The following is a 26845-nucleotide window of genomic DNA, read 5'->3' as shown; positions in this document are numbered from 1 at the left end:
ATAAGCTTGAAGGGCTCAAATCTGCTCCTAATATCAATGTACCTATGTACCCTATGCTATCCATCCAAAGTTTCATCTGAACTAATGAGATTTGTGGAAGCAGGGGGCGGGATTCTCTCAGCCCGGGACCGGGCCAGAGAATCCCCGCGACTGGCGCGAATTCCACCACACCGCCCCAAAGCCGGCATGCATGGTTGGCGCGGCGCTTGTCGTGGGCCGCTCTACGCAGCTGGCCCGCTGATTCTCGGCCCAGGATGGACCGAGCGGCCGTCGTGAAAACGTCGAGTCCCGCCGGTGCCGTCCATACCTGCTCTCAGCTGGCGGGACCTCGGCTTGGAAGGGTCAGGGGGCAGCCTTTGGGGGGACGAGGGGGTGTCCGACACTGGGGGGGCCTCTGATGTGGCCTGGCCCACGATCGGGGCCCAGTGATTGGTGGGCCGGCCTCTCTGGCTGGGGGGGTCTCCATTCCTACGCGCCGGTCCCTGTCATCCTGCGCCATGTTGCGTCGGGGATGGCGCATTGAAGGAAGCCACTGTGCATACGCGCGTTGGCGCCGGCGCCACTGCGCTTGCACAGATCCCAAAGCGCCCAGTTCATGCCGGGATCAGCAGCTGGAGCAGCGTTAACCACTCCAGTGCCGTGCTAGCCCCCTGTAGGGGCCAGAATTAGTCATGCGGTCGGCCCGTTCACACCGTCGTAAAACGCTACGGCGTTTACGATGGTGTGGGCACTCTGCCGCGGGATTAGAGAATCCCACCCAGGAGTCTTGGAATCCACCACTACTAGTGATTCGGAAACCCCTATTGTGCCTGTATTTGAAGCAGGTTGGAACGATTTTTATTTGCAGAGACTTAAAATAGCAAGCAATCCAGTTATATGCGCAGATCAATACCCACTACCATTGATTGAGAATTTATTCACAGGCAGGCAAGCATATGTCAGGAATGCCAGATCAGCCATGATCCTATTGCATGGCAGACCTGTTCCTATTTATTATGGTCTTATGGCCGAGCAGGAGGATAGAAGTTCAGCAAGATCAACCTATCACAAGCCTACCTGAAAACGAATTTGCAGCTGAATCTCAACACCTGCTTACCATCATCACACACAAAGGCCTTTTCCACTACAAAAGATTAACATCAGCACCAGATTTATTTTAATCGCCCATGGACCAGATCTTTAGCAGGTTACAGGGGTTAGTGTTACCTTGATGATATACTAAGTCTGGTACCAATGAACAAGAGCACATGAATTTTAGAAGCCACATTAAAATGCCTTCAGATGCATGGTCTTTGTGTCAGGAAAGATAAGGATGTCTTCTTTCAAACAGTCTAATATTTAGGCCATGACTTCGATAGCAAGGGTTTACACAACCACCTCAGAAGATGGAGGCTCCACAACCAATAAATATAACACAGTTAAGATCATTCCTAGGGTTAATTAATAACTGTGGAAAATTTGTCCAAAATCTATCAACCCTTCATAAATTGTTATATACTTAGTTGTACGTAAAGCCAGCATAGCAATGGACATCAGAATGCGAAAAAGCTTACCAGTCAGCTAAATAAACACTGAAGAAGTCAGAGGTGATGGTACATTTCAACTTGAAGTTACCATTACAACTTACCTGTGACATCTCACTATACAGAGACAGAGAGGTGGTGTCCCACACACTACCTTCAGGTGAAGAAAGACCAATAACGTTTGCATCACATACCTTAACAGGTGCAGAATCAAGCTACACTCAGTTAAGGAAAGAGGCACTGGATATTATTTTTGGTGTGCGAAAATTCCACCAATACCTCTATGGTCGTCACTTTACGTTGTTGATGGATGCTAGGCTTTTAACAGCTTCTTTTGGCCACACAAAGGCATTCCTTCATTGACAGCACGTCGACTACTCCAATAAGGGTCTTTGATTCAATCCACACATTCCTACTAGATCAAATACCGACGGTCAGAGAACCATGCCAATGCTGGTGTATTGTCACATTTGCCTTTGCCTACTGGTAAGATACCACCCAGTCAGGACAATATCTTTTACTGTGTGAAAATAGAACATGTTCCAGTGACTGCAGCTCAGGTCCAACTACATACTAGCAATGATCCCATGATGTAGAAGGTATTGGAAATGGTATTAAAAGGTTAGCAGGAACTCATCCTGAATTTAAACTATACATTTCCAGTAGAGTTGACAGCATAGGATGTCTGTTGTGAGGGATGAGAACAATAATTCCTCCAAATTTGTGACACAGAGTATTTGAGCAATTCAGTGAAGGACATACAGGTGTCTGGCGGATTCCCATTCTCAACAGACTTACTCATACTGGGATTCTGAAGACCGTCTCATCCAACCTTCCTCACTCAGGCAGGGTGGGCCAGGAGCAGTGAAGTGCACCCTGGGCTGCATTGGCATGGACATAGCCCAAATCATGAAAAATCGTCTGAAGTTCGATTGACCAAACCGTTCTATTGCGAATGATTCCTTCCTCTTTCTCAACCGCTGAATCAAGTTAAGGCCGACTTCTTGCAACCTTTGCATTTTATTTGCACTGAGTTTCCAAATCCCACATCTGCTCCACCTTTGCAGCATAGCCCACATGACCCTGCGTCAGCTAATCTTTTTCACAAATCATTATCTATTCTTTTATCCAAACTTGACTAGCCAATCTTCAATAATCTATAAACTCCAACTCACTCAAAACTACGCTGCAAATTTTCTTTTTGTTAAATAAATTTTGAGTACCCAATTATTTTATTTCCAATGAAGGGGCAATTTGGCATGGCCAATCCACCTACCCTGCACATCTTTGGTATGGGGGTGAGACCCACGCAAACACAGGAAGAATGTGCAAAGTCCACATGGACAGTGACCTGGGTCAGGGATTGGAACATAAGACCATAAGACATAGGAACAGAATTAGGCCACTCAGACCATCGAGTCTGCTCCACCATTCAATCATAGCTGATATTTTATCATCCCCATTCTCCTGCCTTCTCTCCATAACCCCGATCCTCCTTATTAATCAAGAACCTATCTATCTGTCTTAAAGACACTCAGTGATTTGGCCTCCACAGCCTTCTGCGGCAAAGAGTTCTGCAGATTCACCACCGTCTGGCTGAAGAAATTCCTCATCATCTCTGTTTTAAGGAATCATCCCTTGAGTCTGAGATTAGGCCCTCTGCTTCTAGTTTTTCCTACAAGTGGAAACATCCTCCAAGTCCACTCTATCCAGGCCTCGCAGTATCCTGCAAGTTTCAATAAGATTGCCCCTCATCCTTCTAAACTACAATGAGTCCAGACCCAGAGTCCTCATTCCAGGGATCATTCTTGTGAATCTCCTCTGGTCCCTTTCCAAGGCCACCACATCCTTCCACCACATACGGGGCTCAAAATTGCTCACAGTACTCCAAATGGGATCTGACCAGAGCCTTATACAGCCTCAGAAGTACATCTCTGGTCTTTTATTCAAGCCCTCTTGACATGAATGCTAACATTACATTTGCCTCTAACTGCTGACTGAACCTGCACATTAACCTTAAGAGAATCTTGAACAATCCCAAGTCCCTTTGTACTTTTGATTTCCTAAACATTTCCCCATTTAGAAAATGTCTATGCCTCCATTCCTCCTTCCATAACGTCACACTTTTCCACATTGTATTCCATCTGCCACTTCTTTGCCCACTTTCCTAGCTTGTCCAAGTCCTTCTGCAGACCCCCCCCCCCACCCACCCCCCTGCTTTCTCAATACTACCTGTCCCTCTACATATCTTTGTATCATCTGCAAACTTAGCATCAGTGCCTTCAGTTCCTTCTAGATCATTAACGTATATTGTGAAAAGTTGTGGTCCCAGCACTGACCCCTGAGGCACACCATTAGTCACCGGCTGCCATCCTGAAAAATACCCATTTATCCCCACTCTTTGCCTTCTGCCAGTCAGCCACTCCTCTATCAATGCCAGGATCTTACCCTTAACACCATGGGCTCTTAACTTACTTGACAGTCTCCTATGCGGAATCGTGTCAAATGCCTTCTGGAAATCTAAATAAATCACTTCCACTGGTTCTCCTTTGTCTAACTTCCTCAAAGAACTATAACAGATTTGTCAGATATGACCGCCCCTTGACGAAGCCGTGTTGACTCAGTCCTGACTCATACACTTCCAAGTACTCCGCGATTTCATCTTTAATAATGAACTTAAAATCTTACCATTGACCAAAGTCAAGCTAACCGGCCTATAATTTCCAGCCTCTGCCTCCCTCCCTTCTTAAACAGCAGTGTCCTCAGTGCCGTGAGGCAGCAGTGCTAACCACTGAACTGCCCTGCTTCAAATTTTCATACCCGCCCAAGCCTCATTCACATATTGGCTCTTTGCTTGGCAACCTACATTGGCTTCAGATGTCCAGCACCCCCCAATTTAAAATGCTCACCCTCATGTTTAAATGAGTCTGAGGCTGCGCTCTTCCTTTTCTCTGAGACCTACTTAAACCACCCAACTCTCCAAGAACTCTTCCAGTTCTAACTGTTTGTGCATTTCCACTTCCATCACCACACTGTTACCTACACCTTCAATCTCCTAGACCAAAGTTTCTGGAACTTGCTATACGTTCTCACCTCCTAATGCCTCCTGCTTTCAGACCCCTCAGACTGCCCTGCTTTGACTAAACTTTTAACTCCAACATCTCCTTTTTTGGCTCATTGTGAAGCTTTCTCGGATTATGATTCATTGAAGCGCCTTCAGACATTTTTCTACTTTAAAGGCACCATACAAATGCAAGTACTGTAGTTGTGGTGGTCTCTGTACCAGTTCTACTTTGTATTGAAAATATCAAGTCTAACAATTGAATCTTTGGTTTGCACTATTTAATGGAATATCCTCAAATAAATTAGCTAATCAGGCCACTTAAGTTGATGCAATGTTCAAAATATTGTTTATTTTACCCACACATTCAGTCATTTATTGTAAGCATTACAGATGCACGTTGTGTTCAATAAGTTAGAATGGAACAGGGTGGAGATACAAATTCAATTTAACAGAATTGATTGGCTGAAAACTAGCCCTCAGACATAACACCAATCTAATTTTCCCTATCGCACTCAAAATGCTCTGACCAACAGATGTTCAGATAAAGATATTTCACGCACAATTTTCAGTCAACAAGTGAAGAATGCTATTCACCTAATATTTGGCATTTTTGATGCAAGAATGGGATAAATTCCGAGGTTCATTCCATCGACTTGTTTGTCATTTCTGTAGTTTGTTTAACGAGTCTATTATTTATTCAGTTAACTTTTACAGAACCAATGTTTTCTGCACAAATGCTGTTCAAGTTCTCAAAATATGGCTGATAAGTGAATAAATGGGCATGAAGGCAACTTCATTGAGCTCCTCTTGTCACTGCAGTCATTTCCTGGGAGACGTTCAGACAATGAACAGGACAACTTTACATATCCATCCCTCCGAGGGAGGAGAGATAGAGAGCTAGGAACCACATGAGTTTGAAATAGGCTCCATTCTGTGGGACAGATGTCTTTAAAAACAAACAGTTGTGCAGTTGAGACAATTATAAATGTGAAACTCGTTTTCATCTTTGAAAACGTCACAGTCAACACAACTAAGATCCGCAAATGGCCCTAATATTCAGTAAAAGTAACCATTATGAAATTAGGCCGTAAAAGATAATGCTGAAAAAGTGTAAATGACTTTCTAATGTTTTCTGTGAAGATTACAAAAATGTGTTGGCAAGGGATTTGGATAACTATTGTTTCAACTGATTCAGGAACCTTAGACTCCTGCACCACACTAACTGTGGAAGCACACTATTTGCAAGCATCAAATGGTCATTCTGGAGGACGTTTGCCTCCATGCGGGTCTCACACGAAGACACGCACTCTAATTAGGAGAATTGTTTTTACATAGCGAGAAAGTCACTTTAAAGGTGAAGTTAGAATTATGAGAACAGGTCGTTACCTTTTTATGAAGCAACTTAAAATCAATATACCTGAATCTCCATTGAAATATATACGTCTTTAAGAAAGTGAGTAATCAAATGACACATCATGGTCTCGGGACAATAAAAAGGCTAGTGTTAATAATTAGCAGGGACAGTGAAGTGGAATCACATTAGCGATAATAGAGCCCAGAGTGACTGAGAAAATCATCACTCATTATCAGAATCTCATCATGAAATGAAAAAGGTGAGTGTCCCAGTGGATTACTTTTGTATTGAGTCCTTTTGAAAGATTATATTTTTTCACCTTGATTCAGCTCATGTTTGTCGATCAGAAAACTGCATGTGAGGCGATTCCTCAAACACTGGATGCAGAGTAATCCTGCACACTTAACATCAGGGTTTGATTGAGGTATTGCCTGTGCTTGTCGCTTTTGTGGGGTATGGGAATGAACTTTAAGGACTGATGTTTAAATTAGGACAGCGAAATATAGGAGTTTGATAACGCCTATGCAGAGAGTGTGAAAGAAATAATCCACTAATGATTTCAAAGTCAGTCTGAGCAGGCATTCATTAAGGTACATTACTGAATCTATTTGTCATGACAGGTTATAGAGGAATAATATGATGCTGTCCTTGGCTATTCACATTGTGCTAATCAGTATCTGTGATAGCCATATATATTTTTACAGTTACAATTAATTTGTTATCTTTCTACTTCATTTTATTGCTCTAGTCTTCTGCCATAGTGAATACTGTTAACTATATATGTTAAAGCGCATTTTACCACTGCTATGCCTGTGTTATATGAAGTCCCTACACCGAAGAATTAGGGGCAAATATCACATATTCAGTCTGATTTTCACAGCATCACAAAGCAATTAAAATGGACAGTTAAAATTGTGCAGTGTATGGATTTTATGATGACAATTATTATTCAACCACGTTTCAGAATTATGGATTGACAAATGATAATTTTCTCATTAAGTAAACCGGTCCAATTCCATAAACATCAATTCTCTAGGACAGTTAATGGTTTTATTGCACAGATCATTTATGATGGAAAAATATGCATTTGGTATTCTACCTATTTACTTAAAAGTCCCATTTATTTTAGATCCTTGTGTTAATTGCTTTTGCGAGGATGAAAATAAACCTACAACAGAAAGTGGAAAGCTATCGTTTAAGTGAACATGTACACTGATTAGACAAATAAGGAAATTAGTAGAGTGAACAAAGAGACCAATAGAAAATGTGGAGCTCTCATATCAGTACAAAAAGCCGGTTTGACAGTACAGCAGAGCTTCAGTGGAAAGAGCAGAGTCACCAATAAAGAGAGAGGAAAAAGGTCATTGGTATAGAGAGAATAGAAAAATCTGCTTCTAACTTCAGCACAACTATTTTAAATGTCTAGATCAATCCCTGCACAGGACTCTCCGCTCTCCCCACCCACAGGGGTCTTCCCCCACCACCATCTCCCCAACTAAGGAGCTACCCATCCTCTTCCTGATCCCCTTAGCCCCACCTAACCCAACCCGGTTAGATCCCCCACCCCAACTGCGTACTGACCCAACCCGACACAATCCAGCTGACATCCCTCCCCCAACCACCCCCTCCCAAGCTGGACATTCTCCCCCGATGATTTGAAATGACCTGAATCCTCAACCCAGCTGGAGGCTTTCCCCTCCCAACATGATGGGACATAGTCCCTCTCCGATCTGACCCCTCCCTCCTGATGTCCAACCTTCCATTTCCCCAATGTCTGAAACCCCGAACTCCAACCCCCCCAACAGCCAACGTCCAAAAAAAAACCCCCTTCCACTGCCAAATAGTCTCGCCGCCGCTGTACAGCTTCGCATCACTCCCCCATGTCCAACTGCCCCCCCCCCCCCCCCCCCCCACCCTTCCCAATCCCCAAATCTCATCCACTTACCTTAGGCACTTTCTCCCTGGCCTGTTATTTTCAATGAGACATTTAAATTCCCCTGCTTTACGGTAGCTAATGCTGTAGAAAAGGGGACATTGCCTCCTTCACTGAGATTCCTTTAGACTTCGGCACCGGGGGCCCTCTGTTCTGCCTGGATCTCATCCAGCCTGAAATAGGGAAGTTGGTGAGACAAGCACTGAAGACATTTATCGAGATAAGTGAGGATGGATTGGTAGTCCAACACTGTTTGCCAGTCCGAGGAAGTTAGAGATTTTGTAAATAACACATAGAGGACAAGTTGGGGTTTCAGAGAGAGCACACAAACCGCCAAACAATTCATCTACCCAACGCTTCAAGCATCACGTACCCTGCACATGAAGATTGCACATTGAACTTATCAATGGAGTGGAAACAAGTCATCCCCAAGATAGTGCCTAAGAAGAAGAAGTAGGAGACATGTCAAAGGTAGAGAATCTGATTTGTGTTGGTTATACCTGGTTCTGTGATGTAATGAATTTCATTAAGCAGGTCGACAGTGAGCAGAGTAATTGAAAGATTTATGGATACAATAAATATTCTTTTTCCTAATGCAGCATATTGTGAAGGAACTAGTGATAATCAAATTTATTTGTTCATAGTGACCCTGATGCAGTAACATCTTCACATTGGTGACAATGACCACCATCATACTAAATTTGTGATGAGGGCAGAGGGTTTGGGTCAGGTCAGTTGGACAGTTCTACTAAATGGGGACATTACCAGTACTGAAGAAAGAATGAATGGCCTTTAAATTGATCCTACTACAAAACAAAACCATGTATATTGCGAGAAGCAGAAGATGAGCACATGGTAAAACAAAGCCAAAGTAGTCAGCTTTGCTTACAGTAACTTGTTGATTACTAAAAACAAATGAATAAGTCTATGCATTATGAATGCAAGGCTGAGTTCCAAAACTCACTAATGATTCAGCTCTGGGGCGGGGGGGGGGGGGGGGGAGTGTGGTGTTTCACACCTACAAAGGGAACCAAAAGCGTTGTTTAATCGGCAGTTTTGTGAGCTTGTAATTAGTTTAATGTTCTTTGAAGTGGCTTTCCATTGTCTGATTGTTTATGTGAACAGGCTTCGATGATGGTAACTGGATTTTTAAAAACATTCAGTGAAATGAGTGCTTATGTTTGATTGGCAGTTTTATGAACTTATAAGACTGGGAAAAAAAACTTTCAATGGGGATTTTAAACGGCTGATTTATTCTTTAGTTTGATGAGCATTTCAAAGACTTGCCAGTGTTATGATATTACTCATTTATCCTGTCCCTAGTAGATATTGGAAGTGTGTTTCAGAGGCGGAGCAGATTTCAGGACATAAATCAATTAAAAATCAAACCGTATTTAATATCTGATTCTTTATACTACCGAATGCTGAAGAAGACTTTATCCCCTGGATAAAGTACTATAATGAATTCAATGCATTACACAATGCTGTCAGTTTCGTAGTCTTGCTTTTTAAGGACAGACCCCTACGATCAATCACTGCATTAATAACATATTTAACTTGTCCTAATTATGGCAGTTGAAGTTGGTAAGAGATTTTAAACTTACCTGTCAAAAGCTTCCCAAATCCACAACAGCTTTCCCCACATTTCACAAACTGACAGGTTTGGTGTGGTTCCTATAGCCTTCAGGAACTACCCACCTCCACACAAATAGCACCATAAAGGAAGATTGTATTTGGAGCAGGCATTTAAACAGAAAACCCGATATTGTTATACCTGAAGCGCAGGTCACAATCTGCCATATTTCCTGGCCTAGGGAAAATGACAGGTGGTGGGAATCAGCTGCTGATTACAAAATGGTCGCCCAGTGTGCCTACTGTTTGGTCCTCCCGCCACAGATTTTATCAGGGTCAGGAAGAGAAAATTCAGCCCCATGAGTCTGAATTAGAAGAATACTACAACATTAGTTTGGTTCAGTATTTGCTCAGATTACTTTCATCTCCACCTGCTTGTATCGAACCATTGTATTCTTGGTCTTCATACACTAAGAAAATAGATTACAGATTCCACCCTTTTGTTTTGTGGTTATGGCAGCATTTGAAAATACTTTGATAGAATGTGTAACAAATCCATAATACATTAGTGAGCACATTCGGTTCTACTTATTTACCTGTATTACATTTTTTTTTATAAATTTAGATTACCCAATTATTTTTTCCAATTAAGGGGCAATTTAGCGTGGCCAATTCACCTACTCTGCACATTTTTGGGTTGTGGGGGCGAAACCCACGCAGACACGGGGAGAGAATGTGCAAACTCCACACGGACAGTGACCCAGAGCCGGGATCGAACCTGGGACCTCAGCGCCGTGAGGCGGTTGTTACCTGTATTACATTAATACACCACATATTATTGCCTTCCATTGTGTATATAATCACAATTGTGAAGGATGTGATTCTAACTAATTTCCATAAAGTTTATTTTATTTAATAGATTGCTAAAAAAAAATGTATCATTTATTTCAGCTTCGACTTTTAAAAGTAAGGTTTGATGCAACATAATGAAGCCTGTTTAATGATTCCATACTCCTGGCAGGAAGCCTTGCCTGCTGGGAATGCATATCAAGAAATCCCAGGTATGCTCCGTAAGGTTTTCCATCTATTAATTCGTAATGGATAGGAAATCATGGGGAGCAGGCCTGCCATATCAGCAGAGCTTTTCAGCAAAGATTAAATCATTGTAGTTGATGGAAAATGTTGGCAGCGCCGTTTACATGATTGGATGCTTCTGCATGTGACGCATGATATTCACATATATGGCATCTGGAAAAGTGCTGATTGATGAATGGGTATAAATCACTGATATTCAGTCCATCTGTGTGATGCGCTGAACCTTCGACTATTGAAGCGTGAATCGGCCGTGATCCTAGCCCATCATTTTTTAGATTACATCGCAATGGCAAAGGTCTGGGAATGTAATTGGGCGCAACTATAAATTTAAAAATGTGGACTTTCTCGGCACCCCGGTATAATGCATCCAAAGGTAGTGCCAGATTAGCTGATTTTAGAGGCAGTGATGGCACATGGGATTATGGGGGATGATTGGCCTGAATTGTTGGTATTATGGTGATTGGAGTTTGCAGGCACAACTGAGGTTTTTTCCCCCCCGCAATATGTGGATCAAAGCACAGCACTTGCTTTAATGATGGTGAATTGTAGACCTAAGAAGAGACATGTTGCATGATAAGTCCCTGTTGAAAGGTGAGGGACATCCAGCGGGCAAAATAATTACACATTTGGCATGAGCGTCTGCACTTGAAGGATTCTGAATGGGCAGTCTGAGTGCATCTGAGGAGAAGCAGCTGCCAATGGTAGTAAAATAATCACGAGAGGTGATCAAAGGCAAGGTTTTAAGAGATAGATCTGCAGAAAGCTTTTCAAGGAAGGAAGATAGTTGAAAAATGGAAGGTTTTAAGGAACAGGTATCAAGAAATTAGACTGAGAGACCGAAAGACATCCGACCGTAATGTGGCAAAGAATGGAGTGGCACAGAGCAGAATAGCACAACAGGGCATCAGGGCTGGTTTAGCACAGAGGGCTAAACAGTTGGCTTGAAATGCAGAACAATGCCAGCAGCGTGGGTTCAATTCCCGTACCGGCCTCCCCGAACAGGTGCTGGAATGTGACGACTAGGGCCTTTTCACAGTAACTTCATTGAAGCCTACTTATGACAATAAGTGATTATTATTATTAGGAAACCATAGAGAATATTGGATTAGTTTCCAATGAATTCTTGAAAAAATCTGGAAGTGAGGACAAAAATTTTTGAATATGTTGCTACATGAGGAGAAGACAATGAAAAAGAATCTGTTTCTTTTTAAAAGATTCAATAACTTCTGCATGAGTCATGGTGCATATTCAATCACAAAACATTGACATTTTATATAACAGACAGAAAGATGACACATAAAATTATACAGAACTCACATTTTATGTATTGTCGCACATCATTCACATACTAAAAAGATAAATATACAGATTATAGATGCATTCGGGTCATAAAAATTGCAACCAGCTGCAGAATCCTGTAACCCCGCAAGGAGGTCAGTCTGCTGCCAGAGGTCAGTCTTGGAAATCCTGGTAGTTGCTCACTGCGGCTCTCTGACTTAAACCCAGAGTGCAAACAGAGGCTAACCCGCCAGCCCAAGTGCGCGGTGCAAGTAGTTATTATCCCAAAATGGAGCACAGTGATCAGCGCAAACACCTTTAGACAACACTATGCGCAATGTCTCTGGCTGGTCGATTGTCAATTCGACAAGATTCAGCTGCACACTTTGCCCTAATATGCTGCCAGGGAAACAGAAGGGATGACTGAAACCAAGGTGTTTAATTCAGTGGGAGCAGATTGGAAATGGACTCCTCGTTTGTCTTCACACAGCGCAAGTAACATCTGTGTAGAAAATAAAGTGTGCCTGCTCTACGCAAGATCTTGTTTTGCCCAGTCTTGAGGGATGTGATAAATAGTTAGAGCAACTGTGAAGGCAGTGCAGCAGTCATAGTGTCTCAGTGGGTGGCAATGGCAACAGTAATGACAATAATGCTCGCTGAAACACACAAAGCACATACAGTGTGCTTTTGCAGAAACAGCCTTGTTTTTGTAACAATGAGGTGGTGTGCTTTTACTGCCAGTGTATTTCGAAATGGAAAGTAACACCTGAGGAGGTTTGGGGACTGTACGTGTTATCTTTTGTGTAGCCACATAACTCGAACCTTCACAGCCACATCACCAGGTCTAAGTCTGCTTTTCTTTCCCCAAACGTCTGATGATCATGAATCAAGGTCTTGAGTAGCTTCAAGAAGATATCAGTGAGCATGATATATTTAATTGTCAGTTTGATAATGGCAGAAAGGTGATCACGGTGTGAATATGAAAAATGGTTTTGGAAATGTAATTAATATATTCAAATTTTAATTGGGCGGAATTTTTTTGTGTCTTTTCTGGTGCGGAAATTGGTGCAAATCCAGCCGGCCCCAGCAACACGATCCAAATCATGACCTTTAACCCCTTGGGGAGGAAAAAATATTACCCTGGGTGAAAAACACAGCCACTGAGCGCAATCTGTCTGATTCACCCGACCCAAGGGTCATCTGAGCACTTCAATGAAGAGGGCGCTGCATTTAACTGACTGCACAGCACTCACTCTCATTCAAACCAGCAGGAAACAGCTAGAAGACCAGCTGCCAGATTTTCAGAGGTGGATGCCATGAAGGAGAGTGCCACCAATCCTGCCTGGGAAACAGTGGCAGCACTGGTTAGTGCCAGCAGCCTGACCAAGAGAATAGGGGTTCAATGCTCCTGGTGCCAATGGTACCAATCCCCTTGGAAATTGGCTATTTTGTCAACCCCCCCGGTATGTCACCCTGACCCCACATGTCGCCACTTTGCATGTTTCCGGCACCCGACCCCCCCCCACCAGCATCCCCAAACCCGACCTGTGCTGTACCCCAGCACACTTTGTTAGAACACGTTCCTGCTTAAGCACAGTGGTCACACATGCCAGTTGTCCTCAACCTCTGACCTGCCAAGAATGGGGCTAACAATATCCATTTTAGTGTCCCTGCAGGGGACGATAGCCCATAATTGGAGAGAGAGAGAGAGAGAGAAAAAGTTGGGCGGAGGAATGCCCTAACTGAGGAGCATGACTCCTTTTGAAGAGAGAGCCATGCAGCTCACAGAGGAGGAGCAGGCACGGGCCTGCACAGACAATGAGGTTGGCCCGTGACAGAAAAGTGAGGAGTCACTGTACCTTTCGGGCCGTGAACCTGATTGTGTGATGGGGAGGGCCTGAAACCATATTGTTCTGGAATGTCACTGGCGCAAATCCCGTTTTTGGCCTCTTGTGATGTTTTGCAGCCATTACGGGATTTGCGCCCAAGGCTAACCGACCCGCAGAATCGTGTGCACTATGTCTTAATCCATTGAAAGTTGTGTCATCAGCATTATGCCAATTTTGATCATTTTTAAGTATCAGGTCTTGACAAATCACAACCTAACCTTTTGTCAGTACCTGTCGACCCAGAATTTACACTACCTTTTCAGTGAAGAATCGCTTTCTGATTTCACTTCTAAGTGACCTAGCTTTCGTTTGTAAATTACTTTCCCATTGTAGTAGTTTCCCCCACCCAGGGAAATAGTTCATCTGAATCCACCCTCTCAAATCCCTTTCGCCATTGTAAGTACCTTGATGAGATCACCCTTCAACCTTCTAGACTCAAGGGAAGGCAAGCCAATTTGTATGCAACCTGTCCTCAACGTTTAGGCTGGTGAATCTATGCTTGAATCTCTTTTGTGACCGATAAATCTTGCTTCTGGTTTGGTGCCCAAAACTAAATGCAGGAAAGTGGCCCCATTTGTAACCCGTCAAAATTAATATTAGGATCCAAAACGAGAAAAATTTTCCTCCTCAGAATGAGTTGTGACAACTTTTAAAATCTTCAGAGCCATTCTACAGGAGGAAATAAATTGACAGGAACAATAGACTGAGTGAATGGATAAATAATGTGCGGGGGAGGTGGAAATGCGTGTTCTGGGGGAACAAAAAGATAAACTGCCCATGAGCCAGGATTGAAAAAAAGCATAGTGAAATATCAACTGGAGCACAGTAAACAATAGTAGTAAAGCAAATGAAAAGACTTCTTTCTGCTTCTTGCAGAGAAAAACAGCAAATGTTATTGTCCCCAGCTCTGTGGGGGCTGTACACAGCCATGGTGTGAAACATTCGACTCTCAGCACTGCACAATGTGTATGTAGAAGGTCGTCGAACCGACTGATTGTAAATCCTGATGAAGCGATGTGTACAGAGAAAAGAAAATAACCTGGAGTTCGGAATATGAGACAAAAGCCTGGAAATTACTGTCACTGATATAATTGCCCAAGTGTTTAAAATACTTCTTTCAAATTCCTTTCTTTTCTGTTTAACAAAGGCACTAACCTGTTTACTTGAAATGGTTTCAACCATTCACTAATGAAATGGAGAGACAAATTTGATTTGAGCATTCATAGAATTACATAGAATTTGCAACACTGAACAAGGTTATTCTGTTCTGCATAAACCTCATTCCAGTGTGTTTATATCATCTCACCCGCTCAACATGTCGATCTGCACCTTCCTCCCTCATGTACCTGAAAAGCTCACTGTGTGGGAGCTGTGTCATCCCTGGGCTAAGGGCAGCATGGTGGGTGGCACGGTGTCACAGTGGTTAGCACTGCTGCCTCACAGCAACCACGGGTTCAACCATGACCTTAGGTGACTGTGTGGAGTTTGTACGTTCTCCTAGTGTCTGTCTGGGATTCCTCAGGTGCTCCGTTTCCTCCCACAGTCCAAAGACACGCGGGTTAGGTGGATTAGCTAAATTTCCCCTTTGTGTCCAAGGATTTGTAGGTTAGGTTACGAGGTTGGGGGGATAGGGTGGGGGAGTGGGCCTAGGTAGGGTCCTCTTTTGGAGGGTCAGTGCAGATCCGATGGATGAAATGGCCTCCTTCTGTAGAGGGATTCAATGAAATGTGGTTAATAAATGTGTTGTTGGGGAAGACTTTGGAGTGAGATCTATGAACTCACAAAGAACCGTTAGTTGTACAACCTTTTCAGACATTGGAGGATGCTCTGCTGTAACGGAATAATCTGTAGTGAACCGTTTCTCTATTTAAGTGGTACCCTTGACGAATTCTCATAAAATTGGATATATCTATGAGCTGGACGCAATAAATCACAGGCAAGCTATCAACATCTTTGGGCGTTCTTATCTGTAAAGTATTTTGGTTCTAATTTATGCACCAACAGCTTCTCTGATGTCCATTCCAAATCTAATGAAACGGTTTTCCTCATGTTTCCATGTATAAAAATGATATATTTGTATTTAAAATGTCTATTCATAAGTCTGCAGTGTAACTAATGTAGATTGTTCTTCTTTCAAAGCTCAATTGTGCAACGGAAAATATCACAAACATTTGCAAGAGTTCTTTGTTCCTCTGGTGGTCCGCTACATTGACCTGATGGAATCGGCAATTGCTCAATCTATTCATAAAAGCTTTGAACAAGAAACATGGCAACCTGTGAAGTAAGTGCCTTAAGATGCTCCCCCTCATAACAGTTTGCTTTTTCTGGTGAAAGCTGTTTGTTGAAGCAGCGTTAGCTTTCGCTATGTGAGAGCTTGTCCAGCATTTATAAGGTGAGTCGAAGACAAGCGTAGAATGGTGACTCATAGAACATAGAACAGTACAGCACAGTACAAGCCCTTCAGCCCACCATGTTGTGCCGACCATTTATCCTAATCTAAGATCAACCTAACCTACACCCTTCAATTTACTGCTGTCCACGTGCCTGTCTAAGTGTCGCTTAAAAGTCCCGAATGACTCTGACTCCACCACCTCTTCTGTGTAAAGAACCAACCTCTGACATCTCCCCTATACCTTCCACCAATCACCGTAAAATTATGTCCCCTCGTGGCAGCCATTTCCACCCTGGGGAAAAGTCTCCACTATATCCATGCCTCTCATCACCTTGTACACCTCTATCAAGTCACCTCACTGCCTTCTTCACTCCAGTGAGAAAAGCCCTAGCTCCCACAACCTTTCTTCATAAGACATGCCCTCCAGTCCAGGCGTAAGACCATAAGACATAGGAACAGAATTAGGCCTCTTAGCCCATCGAGTCTGCTCCGCCATTCAATCATGGGTAATATTTTCTCATCCCCATTCTCCTGCCTTCTCTCCATAACCCCTGATCCCCTTATTAATTAAGAACCTATCTATCTCTGTCTTAAAGAAACTCAGTGAATTGGCCTCCACCGCCTTCTGCGGTAAAGAGTTCCGCAGATTCACCACCCTCTGGCTGAAGAAATTCTTCCTCACCTATGTCTGAGATGGTGTTCTCTGGTTCTAGTTTTTCCTACAAGTGTAAACATCCTCTCCACGTCCATTGTATCCAGGCCTCGCAGTATATTGTAAGTTTAAATAAGATCCCCTCTCATCCTTCTGAACTCCAATGAGTACAGACCCAAAGTCCTCAAACGTTCCTCATACGACAAGTTCTTCATTCCAGGGATCATTCTTGTAAACCTCCTCTGGACCATTTCCACGGCCAGCACATCCTTCCTTAGATATGGGTCCCAAAACTGCTCACAATACTCCAAATGGGGTCTGACAAGAGCCTTATACAGCCTCAGAAGTACATCCCTGGTCTTGTATTCAAGCCCTCTTGACATGAATGCTAACATTGCATTTGCCTTTTTAATTGCCGACTGAACCTGCACATTAACCTTAAAAGAATCGTGAATAAGGACTCCCAATTCCCTTTGTATTTTTGATTTCCTAAGCATTTCCCCATTTAGAAAATAGTCTGCACATAAATTCCTCCACCGGAATGTGGCGACTAGGGGCTTTTCACAGTAACTTCATAGAAGTCTACTCGTGACAATAAGCGATTTTCATTTCATTTCAAAGTGCATAACCTCACACTTTTCCACAATGTATTTCATTTGCCACTTCATTGCCCATTCTCCTTGCTTGTCCAAGTCAAGCCCCCTTGCTTCCTCAATACTACCTGTCCCTCTACAGATCTTTGTATCATCTGCAAACTTGGCAACAGTGCCTTCAGTACTTTCTTCCAGATCATTAATGTATATTGTAAAAAGTTGTGCTCCGAGCACAGACCACTGAGGCACACCACTAGTCACTGGCTGCCATCCTGAAAAAGACCCCTTTACCCCCACTCTGCCAGCGAATCCCCTATCCATGCCAGGATTTTACCCTGAACACAATGAGCTCTTAACTTTTTTACAGGCTCCTATGAGGCACCTTGTCAAAGGCCTTCTGGAAAACTAAATAAATCACATCTACTGGTTCTCCTTTGTCTAACATCCTTGTTACCTCCTCAAAGAACTCTTACAGATTCATCAGACATGACCTCCCTTTAACAAAGCCTTGCTGACTCAGTCCTATTTTATCATGCACTTCCAAGTGCTTCGCAATCTCATCTTTAATAGATTCTAAAATCTTACCAATGACCGAAGTCAGGCTAACCGGCCTATAATTTCCTGTCTTCTGCCTCCCTCCCTTTTTAAAAAGTGGTGTTACATTAGCCACTTTCCAGTCCTCTGGGACCCTTCCTGCCCCCAGTGATTCCTGAAAGACCATCACTGATGCCTCCACAATTTCCTCAGCTATCCTTTTTAGAACCCTGGGGTGTAGTCCATCCTGTCCGGGTGACTTATCCACCTTCAGACCTTTCAGTTTCCCCAGAACCTTCTCTTTAGTAATGGTCACTGCACTCACCTCTTTCCCCTGGTTCTCCTGGAGATCTGGCATCCCACTGGTGTCTTCCACCGTGAAGACTGATGCAAAGTAATCCTGGTAAATCTCCTCTGCACCCTCTCCAAAGCATCCACATCCTTCCTATAATGATGCGACCAGAACTGGACACAATATTCCCAGTGTGGTCTACCCAGGGTTATAAATCTGCAGCAAAACCTCACGGCTCTTAAACTCAACCCCCCTGTTAATGAAACCCAACACACCATATGCCTTCTTAAGAACCCCATCAACCTGGGTGGCATCTTTGAGGGATCTATGTACGTGGACCCCAAATCCCTCTGTTACTCCACACTTTCAAGAATCCTGCCTTTAACCGTGTATTCAGCATTCAAATTCGACCTTCCAAAATGAATCTATTCACATTTATCGAGGTTGAACTCCACCTGCCACTTCTCAGCCCAGCTCTGCATCCTGTCAATGTCCTGTTGTAACCTGCAACAAACTTCAACACTCTCTACAACACCTCTAACCTTCATGTCATCAGCAAACTTACTAACCCACCCTTCCACTTTCTCATCCAAGTCATTTATAAAAACCACAAAGAGCAGAGGTCCCAGAACAGATCCTTGCAGGACACCACTGGTCACCGACCTCCAGGCGAATACTTTCCATCCACTATCACTCAATGTCATCTTTTTGCCAGCCAATTCTGTATCCAGACAGCCAAATTTCCCTCTATCCCATGCCCCTAACTTTCTGAATAAACCTACCATGGGGAGCTTTATCAAATGCCTTACTGAAATCCATATACACCACATCCACTGCCCGACCTTCATCAATGTGTCTTATCACATTCTTGAATAATTCAATGAGGCTTGTGAGGCATGACCTGCCCCTCACAAAGCCATGCTGACTATCTTTTATCAAACTGTGTTTTTCTAAATAATCATAAATCCTATCTCTCAGAATCCTTTCCAATATTTTGCTCACCACAAACGTAAGACTGATGGGTCTGTAATTCCCAGGGATTTCCCTATTCCCTTTCTTGAACAGGGGAACAACATTCGCCTCCCTCCAATCATCCGGTACTACTCCAGTTGAGAGTGAGGACGCAAAGATCATTGTCAACGGCGCAGCAATGTCCTCTCTCGCTTCCCGTAGTAACCTTGGATATATCCCATTGCAGTTCGTTGCCCATTATGTTCCTGCAAGAACATGTGAATTACACTTGAGAACTTGGGATCTGAAAAGATGTTCACACACTGGCAGAAGGCAAATTGCAATTGTTTCAGAACATAACAAATATAGGAACCACCGAGCCTGCTCTGCCATTCAATCAGATTGTGGCTGCTCTTTGACATCAACTCTGCTTTCCTGCCTCCTCCCCATAATTCTCGATTCCCATAGTTTGAATACATTCAATGACGGAGCATTCACAGCCCTCTGGGTTGGAGAATTCCTAAAGATTCACGACTCTGAGTGATGAAATTTCTCCTCATGTCAATCCTAAGCAGCCCACAAATTATATTTAGGCTTGGCCTCCTAGTCCCACAAAGGGAAATATTCTCTCAGAATCTCACGTTTTAATGAAATCACCTCTCATTCTTCTAAAACCAGTTATAGGCCTGGTCTACTCAATCTCTCAATCTTTGTTGCACAATCTCTAAGGCAAGGGTATCCTGCCTTTTGTTAGATCAAAGTCCGCATGATGTAGCCTCATCAAAGCCCTGCACAATTGAAACAGAGTTGTTTTATATTCGTTCATGAGATGTGGGTGTTGCTGGCTAGGCCAGCATTTATTGCTCATCCCTAATTGCCCTTGAGAAGGTGGTAGTGAGCTGCCCTCTTGAACCGCTGTAATCCATGTGTTGCAAGAAGACTCACAGTGCTGCTAAGAAGGGAGTTCCAGGATTTAGACCCAGCAACAGTGAAGGGATCGGCAATATATTTCCAAGTCAATATGGTGTGTGACCTAGAGGGGATCTTGAAGATGGTGATGTTCCCATGCATCTACTACCATTGTCCTTCGAGGTGGTCACGGGTTTGGAAGGTTGTGGATGGTACACATTGCTGTCAGCATGATTCCTTTACTCTTGTTTGCCAACCCCCTTATAATAAAGGCCAATGTGCAATCTTTCTTCCTAATCGCTTGCTGGACCTGCATGTTATCTTTCTGTGCACGAACGTCCAGTCTCCCACCATTTAAAAAAAATTCTGGTTTCCTGTTCTTCTAACAAAAGTGACAAGCTTCATATTTTTCCACAATATACTCTTCCTGCCCATTCATTCAACCTATCTCGATCCCTTTTCACATTTCTTGTGTCTTCGCAATTCACCTTTTCACTGAGATTTGTAATGTCAGTAAACACAGATGTATTACACTTGGTCTCATCATCTGATTAATTGATATAGATTTTAAACTGCTGAGATGCAAACAATGTTCCTTGCAGAACCTCACTGGAAACAGACAGCATGCTAAACTGAAAATAATTGGTTTATCCGACTCACTGTTTTCTGTCCTTTAACCAATCCTCTGTCCATGCTAACAACTTACCCCCAACCCTACGAGCCCTTATCCTGTGCAGCTGTCTTTCAGGCAGCAAATTATTGGGTGCCTTGTGAAAATTAAAATATACTACGTCCTACGATAAGGGTTAGGGTTATCATACGCCTCATTAGAAAGTATATCCTTTGTTGCATAGAATCCCTGTGGTGCAGAAAGAGGCCATTCAGCCCATTGAGCCTGCACCAGTCCTCTGAATGAGCACTCTACCAAGGCACACTCTCCCACCCTATCCTCGCATCCTGCACATCTTTGGACAATAAGGGGAAATTTTAGCGTGGCCAATCCACCTTATCTGCACGTCTTTGGACTGCGATCCTGTCTTGCCCTTTCCTTCTCTCTAGTACGAAGATATAAAAATAAAAGTTTACGATTACAAAGCAGGAATTGAGCGAATGTTAACATTTTCATGAACGGTATTTGATGATATTGTAATGAGTCTTTAAAGAAGGTATTTTGAAATGTATTCAGACACATTATAGTCTGAACTATAATGTGTAACTGATCTATTATTGTTATATTGCCCCTGATTGATATTTTCCACAATGTCCACATTACCTGTTAACCCATCAAATCAATTTGTGTAGCAATTCACATGATGAGACAAAGACTGGCTTCATTTTCAAAGTATGCTGCTCCGATAGGTTTAAGGTTCATTTATCTGATACTGATTCATAGCTTGCTTTTCATTTGAAAAGTGGACAGATTGGTCTAGGTCAGGCTTGTCCAATGGACAACCCATGAGCGGATGTGACCGCAAAGTTTCTCCATGCAGTCCCTTGATCTAGCTTTCAAGATGTTAATCAGACAGCTAAGTTTGAATGGAGGATTCGGCATGGAGCTGTTTCTGCAATCTCAGGCCATTTCTCTTCCGCATTTGTTGCTGATAGGCTCGAGGTGGTTGGAGAAGCAGTGGACATCAGTGGCGGTGAGTTCAGCACCTGGAGAGAGGGATCCAGGCAGCAGACGCATCAGTGAGTGGAGCCCAGGGAGCAGATATGCTGGGGAAGTGGGATTCAGGCTTCCAAGCTGGCCGGAGCAGGGCCTAAGCATCCAGAGTGTAAAATGCGCTAGCTGGAGTGAGGCCCAAGTGGGCCAAAGGGACAGGAAGCAGCGAGAACAGGAGCCAGGTAGACCAGAGCGGGGCATGAGGCAGCCAGAGCGGAGCACAAGGCAGCCAGAACCGGGCCTTGGTGTCCAAAGCAGAGAATGAGGTAGCCAGTGCAGGGCCCATGGAGGCTGGAGCAGGGCATTAGTTAGCCAGAGTGAGGCCCTGACAGCCTGGGGCGAGGCTTGAGGCAACGGAGCAGGGCCATCTGGCATCTGAGTAAGACTGTGTGAGGGACAGACTGTGGTGAGGTAAGCGTGTGAAGGGGATAAAGTGTGAGTGGATGAAAGAGTGAAGGGGGGAGTGACTGTGTGGCGGGAGTGTGTGTGTGTGTGGCAGATGAGAGAGATGAGAGAGTGTGAGGGGATGAAAGTGTGTGAGGGGGATGAGTGTTTTGGGGGAGAGAGATGGGAGTGTATGTGAGGGGGAAAAAAATCTGTGGGGAGAGAGAGTGTGCTGGGGGGTGAGAGTGTGTTGGGGAGAGAGTATGTGGGGGTAGAGTGTGTTGGGGGAGTGAGTTTGTGGAGGGGGAGAGAGGTGAGAGAGGGGAGAGTGCATGGGGAGAGGAATGAGATTGTGGCAGGAGAGAGACGAGATAGTGTAATGGGATGAGAGTGTGAGGAAATGAGATAGTGTGAGGAGGGAGAAAGTATATGGGGTGAGAAAGTATGTGAGAGTGTGTGGGGGACTGAGTGTGTGTGTGTGTGGGGGGGGGCAGTGAGTGTGGGGGGGGGGGAGAGAGTGTATCTCCTGCCAGCGGATATGGCGGGCCATTTAAATTACTATTAATTTTGGCAGGAATTTAATATCCTACTAGGCGGGGGGGGGGGGGGGGGGGGGGGGGTACAGTAAAATTCTGGCCAATATCTGTCTTTTATCCAACTCTACCAAAACAAATTAAGTAGTCATCCATTTTCTGCCTGTGGGATCTGGACACATAAGTTGCCATGTTTTAGTGACCACAGAGGAATCCACAACGAGAGGCAGAAAGAAACTTGTGTTTATTAATAAACAACTATTTACGCATTTTACTTCAGGTCCCAGCCGGGACTACTCTGCTCGCCTCCCATTCGGGCTGAACTTTATTGCCAGAGTCCATTACTCCGCTGATGGGCCCCCATATCTCCCAAGGCTTATGAGGAGGCTAATTGCTCCATCCCCGTAGGTCTCAAGCAGGTTATAACATCCCTCCTACCAAAGTCCGAAGACTCTTCCGAGGAAGGTGGGGTAGGTGGATGCCTGCTCTTTTTTGCCCGTGATGCACTTCTTACACCTGGGGAGCTGGATCGGGAGGCATATATCTCGACGGCGAATACTGCTTCCTTGCTGATCATTATGGTGGGATCACCACTGGTTGCTGCTCTTTGGTTTGCTCACCATCAGCAACTTCCGATGCCCAGGTCTCCATATCAGAATCGGAGTACTCAACCTTCCTCATCTCTGCATCTTGTCCCCCAGGGGGGAACGCCCTTGAAGATGCTGGTGCCAGGGCTGTCTGAGTAGAAGGGTGGGGTTCAGGACGTTCCCATTTTGGGGGGTGCCATATGCCAGGAGGGGACGCATCCCACACTGTGCACTTTCATCACTTGGGAGTTCCTGCACTCTCTTTTCCGCAATCTCTCGAAAGGGAGATTTCTAGGGCTTTCTTCAGGTCTAATAATGGCTCAGCCAATAACTTTCGTTGGGTGGCCATATTGTTTCGGACCAATAGTCCCGCAGCACCTCGAGAAGGGAAGGGCCATAATCACAAAATTCAGCTGGTTTCCTCGAACACGCTAAGAACTCGTTAACAGACTCTCATTGTATCAGCTGTGTTGAAACGGTACCGTTGCATGATGATCGATGGCTTTGGGTCATAATGGTTCGCTACCAGCATTGCCAGCTGCTCGAGTGACTTGGAGTCTGGGGCTGTGGGGGACATTAGGCATTGAAGGTGAGGGCTCCACAGCAGTCAAGAGTACTATTGTCTGTTGCTTATCACCACTTATAGCGTTAGAGCCCTGAAAAAGTAGCACATACACTCTGTGTATTACTTCCAATCTTCTACTCTTACATCAAACACATCCAGTCTCCCAAAGGGCGACATTTTGAAATCAGTGCAAACCTTATTCCAGTAGTACGAGCAGAGATGACCATGCTTCCAACAGTTAGCAGTGCAATCTCGAGCTCCACGTTTATCCTCGTCGCCAATTTAGTGACCGCAGAGGAGTCCAGAGTGAGCGGTGGAAAGAAAATTGTTTTTGTTAATAAATTTGCACAGTATGCTTCAGGTCCCAGCCGGGACTACTCTGCTCACCTCCCATTCAGGCAAAACTTTATAGCCAGAGCCCATTACTCTGCTGATAGGCCCCCGCACTCAACAGGGAACCTTGAAATCTATGAAGCTTATGGGGAGGCTAATCGGTCTGTCCCCAAAGGCCTTGTGCGGGTTATAATACATGTTTACCAACATCACAACAGTAACTGCACTTCAAAGGTAATTTATAGAAAGTGAAGCACCTTGGTGTGACTTAAGTTCTTCTGTTAACCAATACCAAGCAGTTCCAAAGCATATATGTTCATTGTTTTATGTAGTGTCACTGGTGGCTTTAGAACAATGGCAATTGGGATCTAACTGACAAATAGGTATTCCACTTACATCTGTCAATTTGCAATCCCAGGAAGAAGCCAGGACAACTAAAGAGTTACAGTTACAGCAGTGTGTATGTGGAACACTAACCTGTATGAATGCACATATTGGAATTGGCAGGTGACTGCGTACATTATTTGTTCAATCCATAATGTCATTCAGTGAATCAGTTCCCCTGAAGAGTAACATGATTTGGCCCATACAGCCCAGTGATTCAATAAGCTTATTCTGCAGCAGTATTTGTGATTTGAATGTCATCACCATACTTTGCTGCACGGAATTCAATCTTCGAAAACCTACAAAGATTGAAACTGAGTTATGGTGGAATCTATTACCATAACCCAGGACTTTGCAGGTTTCCTGGTTGATTGGGTCTGTATGCAGGGAGACAAGTCAACAGGGTAAAGTGAAAAAGTGGGAGGACGGGGTAAAAAGAAAACATGAACTAAAGTATACAATAATGACCTTTGTAATTCTAAATAGGGAATGCTTCAGACGAGATCTGCTGTACTTGTATCTCAGAATAATTCTGAGCAATAGCTGATTGAGTAACTGATGTGTAAATGTGTGGATAATATGTTCTTGGACACAACGATGTACATGATCATATAGACCATCAGTTATTTCATTGGATCAGCTTTCCAGTGTGAACCACTTTAGATGATCATTTCCATCAGCCTTAGATCTTATCACCTTTAATGCTGATTTTATAAAACGTTAATTCTGCTAATCTTTGTATCTTATTTGAACAGATCGTTCTGTAATCCAGTTGCTTTGCAAATCCATCTACAAGTCAATTAATTATGAACTGGTAGCCAGCCTGTTTCTTGGTGTTGGAATGTTGGAATACATTTCTTTCCCATTGCGTTGAACTAACTGCTCTCTCTCTCTCCTCTCTCCTCCTCCTCCCCCCCCCCCCCCCCCCCCCCTTCAACTTAATTCTGGCATTGTGCTGATGTTCTCATGATTTTTTTTCTTCCACAGAAACCTCACCAATAACCTTGCTAATGTGAGCCTACCAAAAGTCCCAAGCCTGCCTCTCAATCTTCCACAAATGCCTAGCTTTTCTCCACCATCTTGGATGGCCTCTTTATATGATTCCACGTGTGTATACTGCAGAATTGTGTAGCAGCTTGCTTGTGAAGTCTGCATGCATAGTACACTTGCTCTTGTGCTTAATGCATGTGTTTGGTCGCAGGCATGATGCAAGTTAATAAGCTGTCTTTGCTGCCTGAATATCTTAGTTCATGAGCATTTGGATGTCTGCAGAAGATTATTGGTTATTCATCGGGGAATCTGTGCATGCAAAAAAGCTGCCGAGAATGGAAACAAGTGGTGGTCGAAATGTTCCCATTTCATACTGAATCTAAATCATTTGTGGAGAAGTTATTAAAGCCATTGTAAAGTGGAACACTGAGGGTCAAGACTCACCTTCAGTTTCAGAATGATTTCTTGATGTAGAGATGTTGGTTCCCCCGCCCCACCCCTCCCTCAGAGCCCACAAGCAAACATGCCACGCTTGCTTGTCAAAGTCCTCACATGGTAAGTCCCCTGTCAGCTGTTGGGTTAATACCAGTGGTGGCGGGTGAGGTCCTTAAATGGGCACTAATTGTCCACTTAATAACTTCAATTAGCAGTGTGGAGGGAGGGCCATCCATGAGCCTTCCCGTCAAGACTTAATCGGGAAGGTGGCAGATCCCCACCTGCCACCCTCTCCCTCCTGATTAAATGCCCGCCTTGCCACCAAACTTGCCGCAGGAGAAAGCTCAAGGTCCTGCTCTATATTACAAAAATGTTTACCAGAAATAGTCCACTTAAAGATGTCATATCAAATTATACAAAGTCATGCATGAAAAGAATCAAAATGACAAGGCCACCCTCTTGAACCAAATTTAAATAGGCAATGTTGACAATTTTGGTGTTATATTCTGACTTTGCATGTTGCTCCTTGTGAAGGTGCAAGCCCCAACCAGCTCGACAAATGAACGTCTGCTACCCATATCGCTCCAACAGTTTGGGAAATACTTTAGCATTTTTTTCATCATCTTTAAGCTTGTGATTTAATGAAAGTGAAGCAAAGACTTTCAAATGAATTGACATGTGGTCAACGTTAACTTCTGAAATATTGTGCTTAAGTGGTGCAAATATTTATGCCACAGTGAAGAGAGCAATGTGGAATTAAACAATCAATATCTTGTTGGTATTTATAAACGGGAATATGATCTGTGAGCTGCAAGTATATAATCCTGATGGCTAGCTGCCCTCCTGTACAGATGTTTGATATAATTATGAGGGGGAATATGGTCGTTGAAAACACTTCCTGTATATATGATAACTAATCAAAACTGTGGATTGCTTGCAA

General features: G+C 43.8%; 1 protein-coding gene across 31 annotated transcripts in view; it reads left to right on the top strand.

The window, feature by feature from the left end:
- Positions 1–26845, top strand: part of cadps2 (Ca++-dependent secretion activator 2) — an 858338-nt gene that overhangs the window by 702967 nt on the left and 128526 nt on the right. For 21 of the 31 annotated variants that reach the window (XM_038780103.1, XM_038780104.1, XM_038780118.1 and 18 more), the window contains 2 exons: positions 15848–15989; positions 25468–25587. In XM_038780103.1, the coding sequence (XP_038636031.1) occupies positions 15848–15989; positions 25468–25587 (262 nt within the window). The remainder of the gene's footprint in view (positions 1–15847; positions 15990–25467; positions 25588–26845) is intronic. The other 10 variants (XM_038780116.1, XM_038780122.1, XM_038780121.1 and 7 more) reach the window with 1 other exon arrangement.

This window comes from Scyliorhinus canicula, chromosome 20 (genome assembly GCF_902713615.1).
Source record: "Scyliorhinus canicula chromosome 20, sScyCan1.1, whole genome shotgun sequence".
NCBI lineage: Eukaryota > Metazoa > Chordata > Chondrichthyes > Carcharhiniformes > Scyliorhinidae > Scyliorhinus > Scyliorhinus canicula.
Note: the sequence above shows the minus strand (reverse complement) of the source record. Positions and strands in the feature narration are given on the sequence as shown.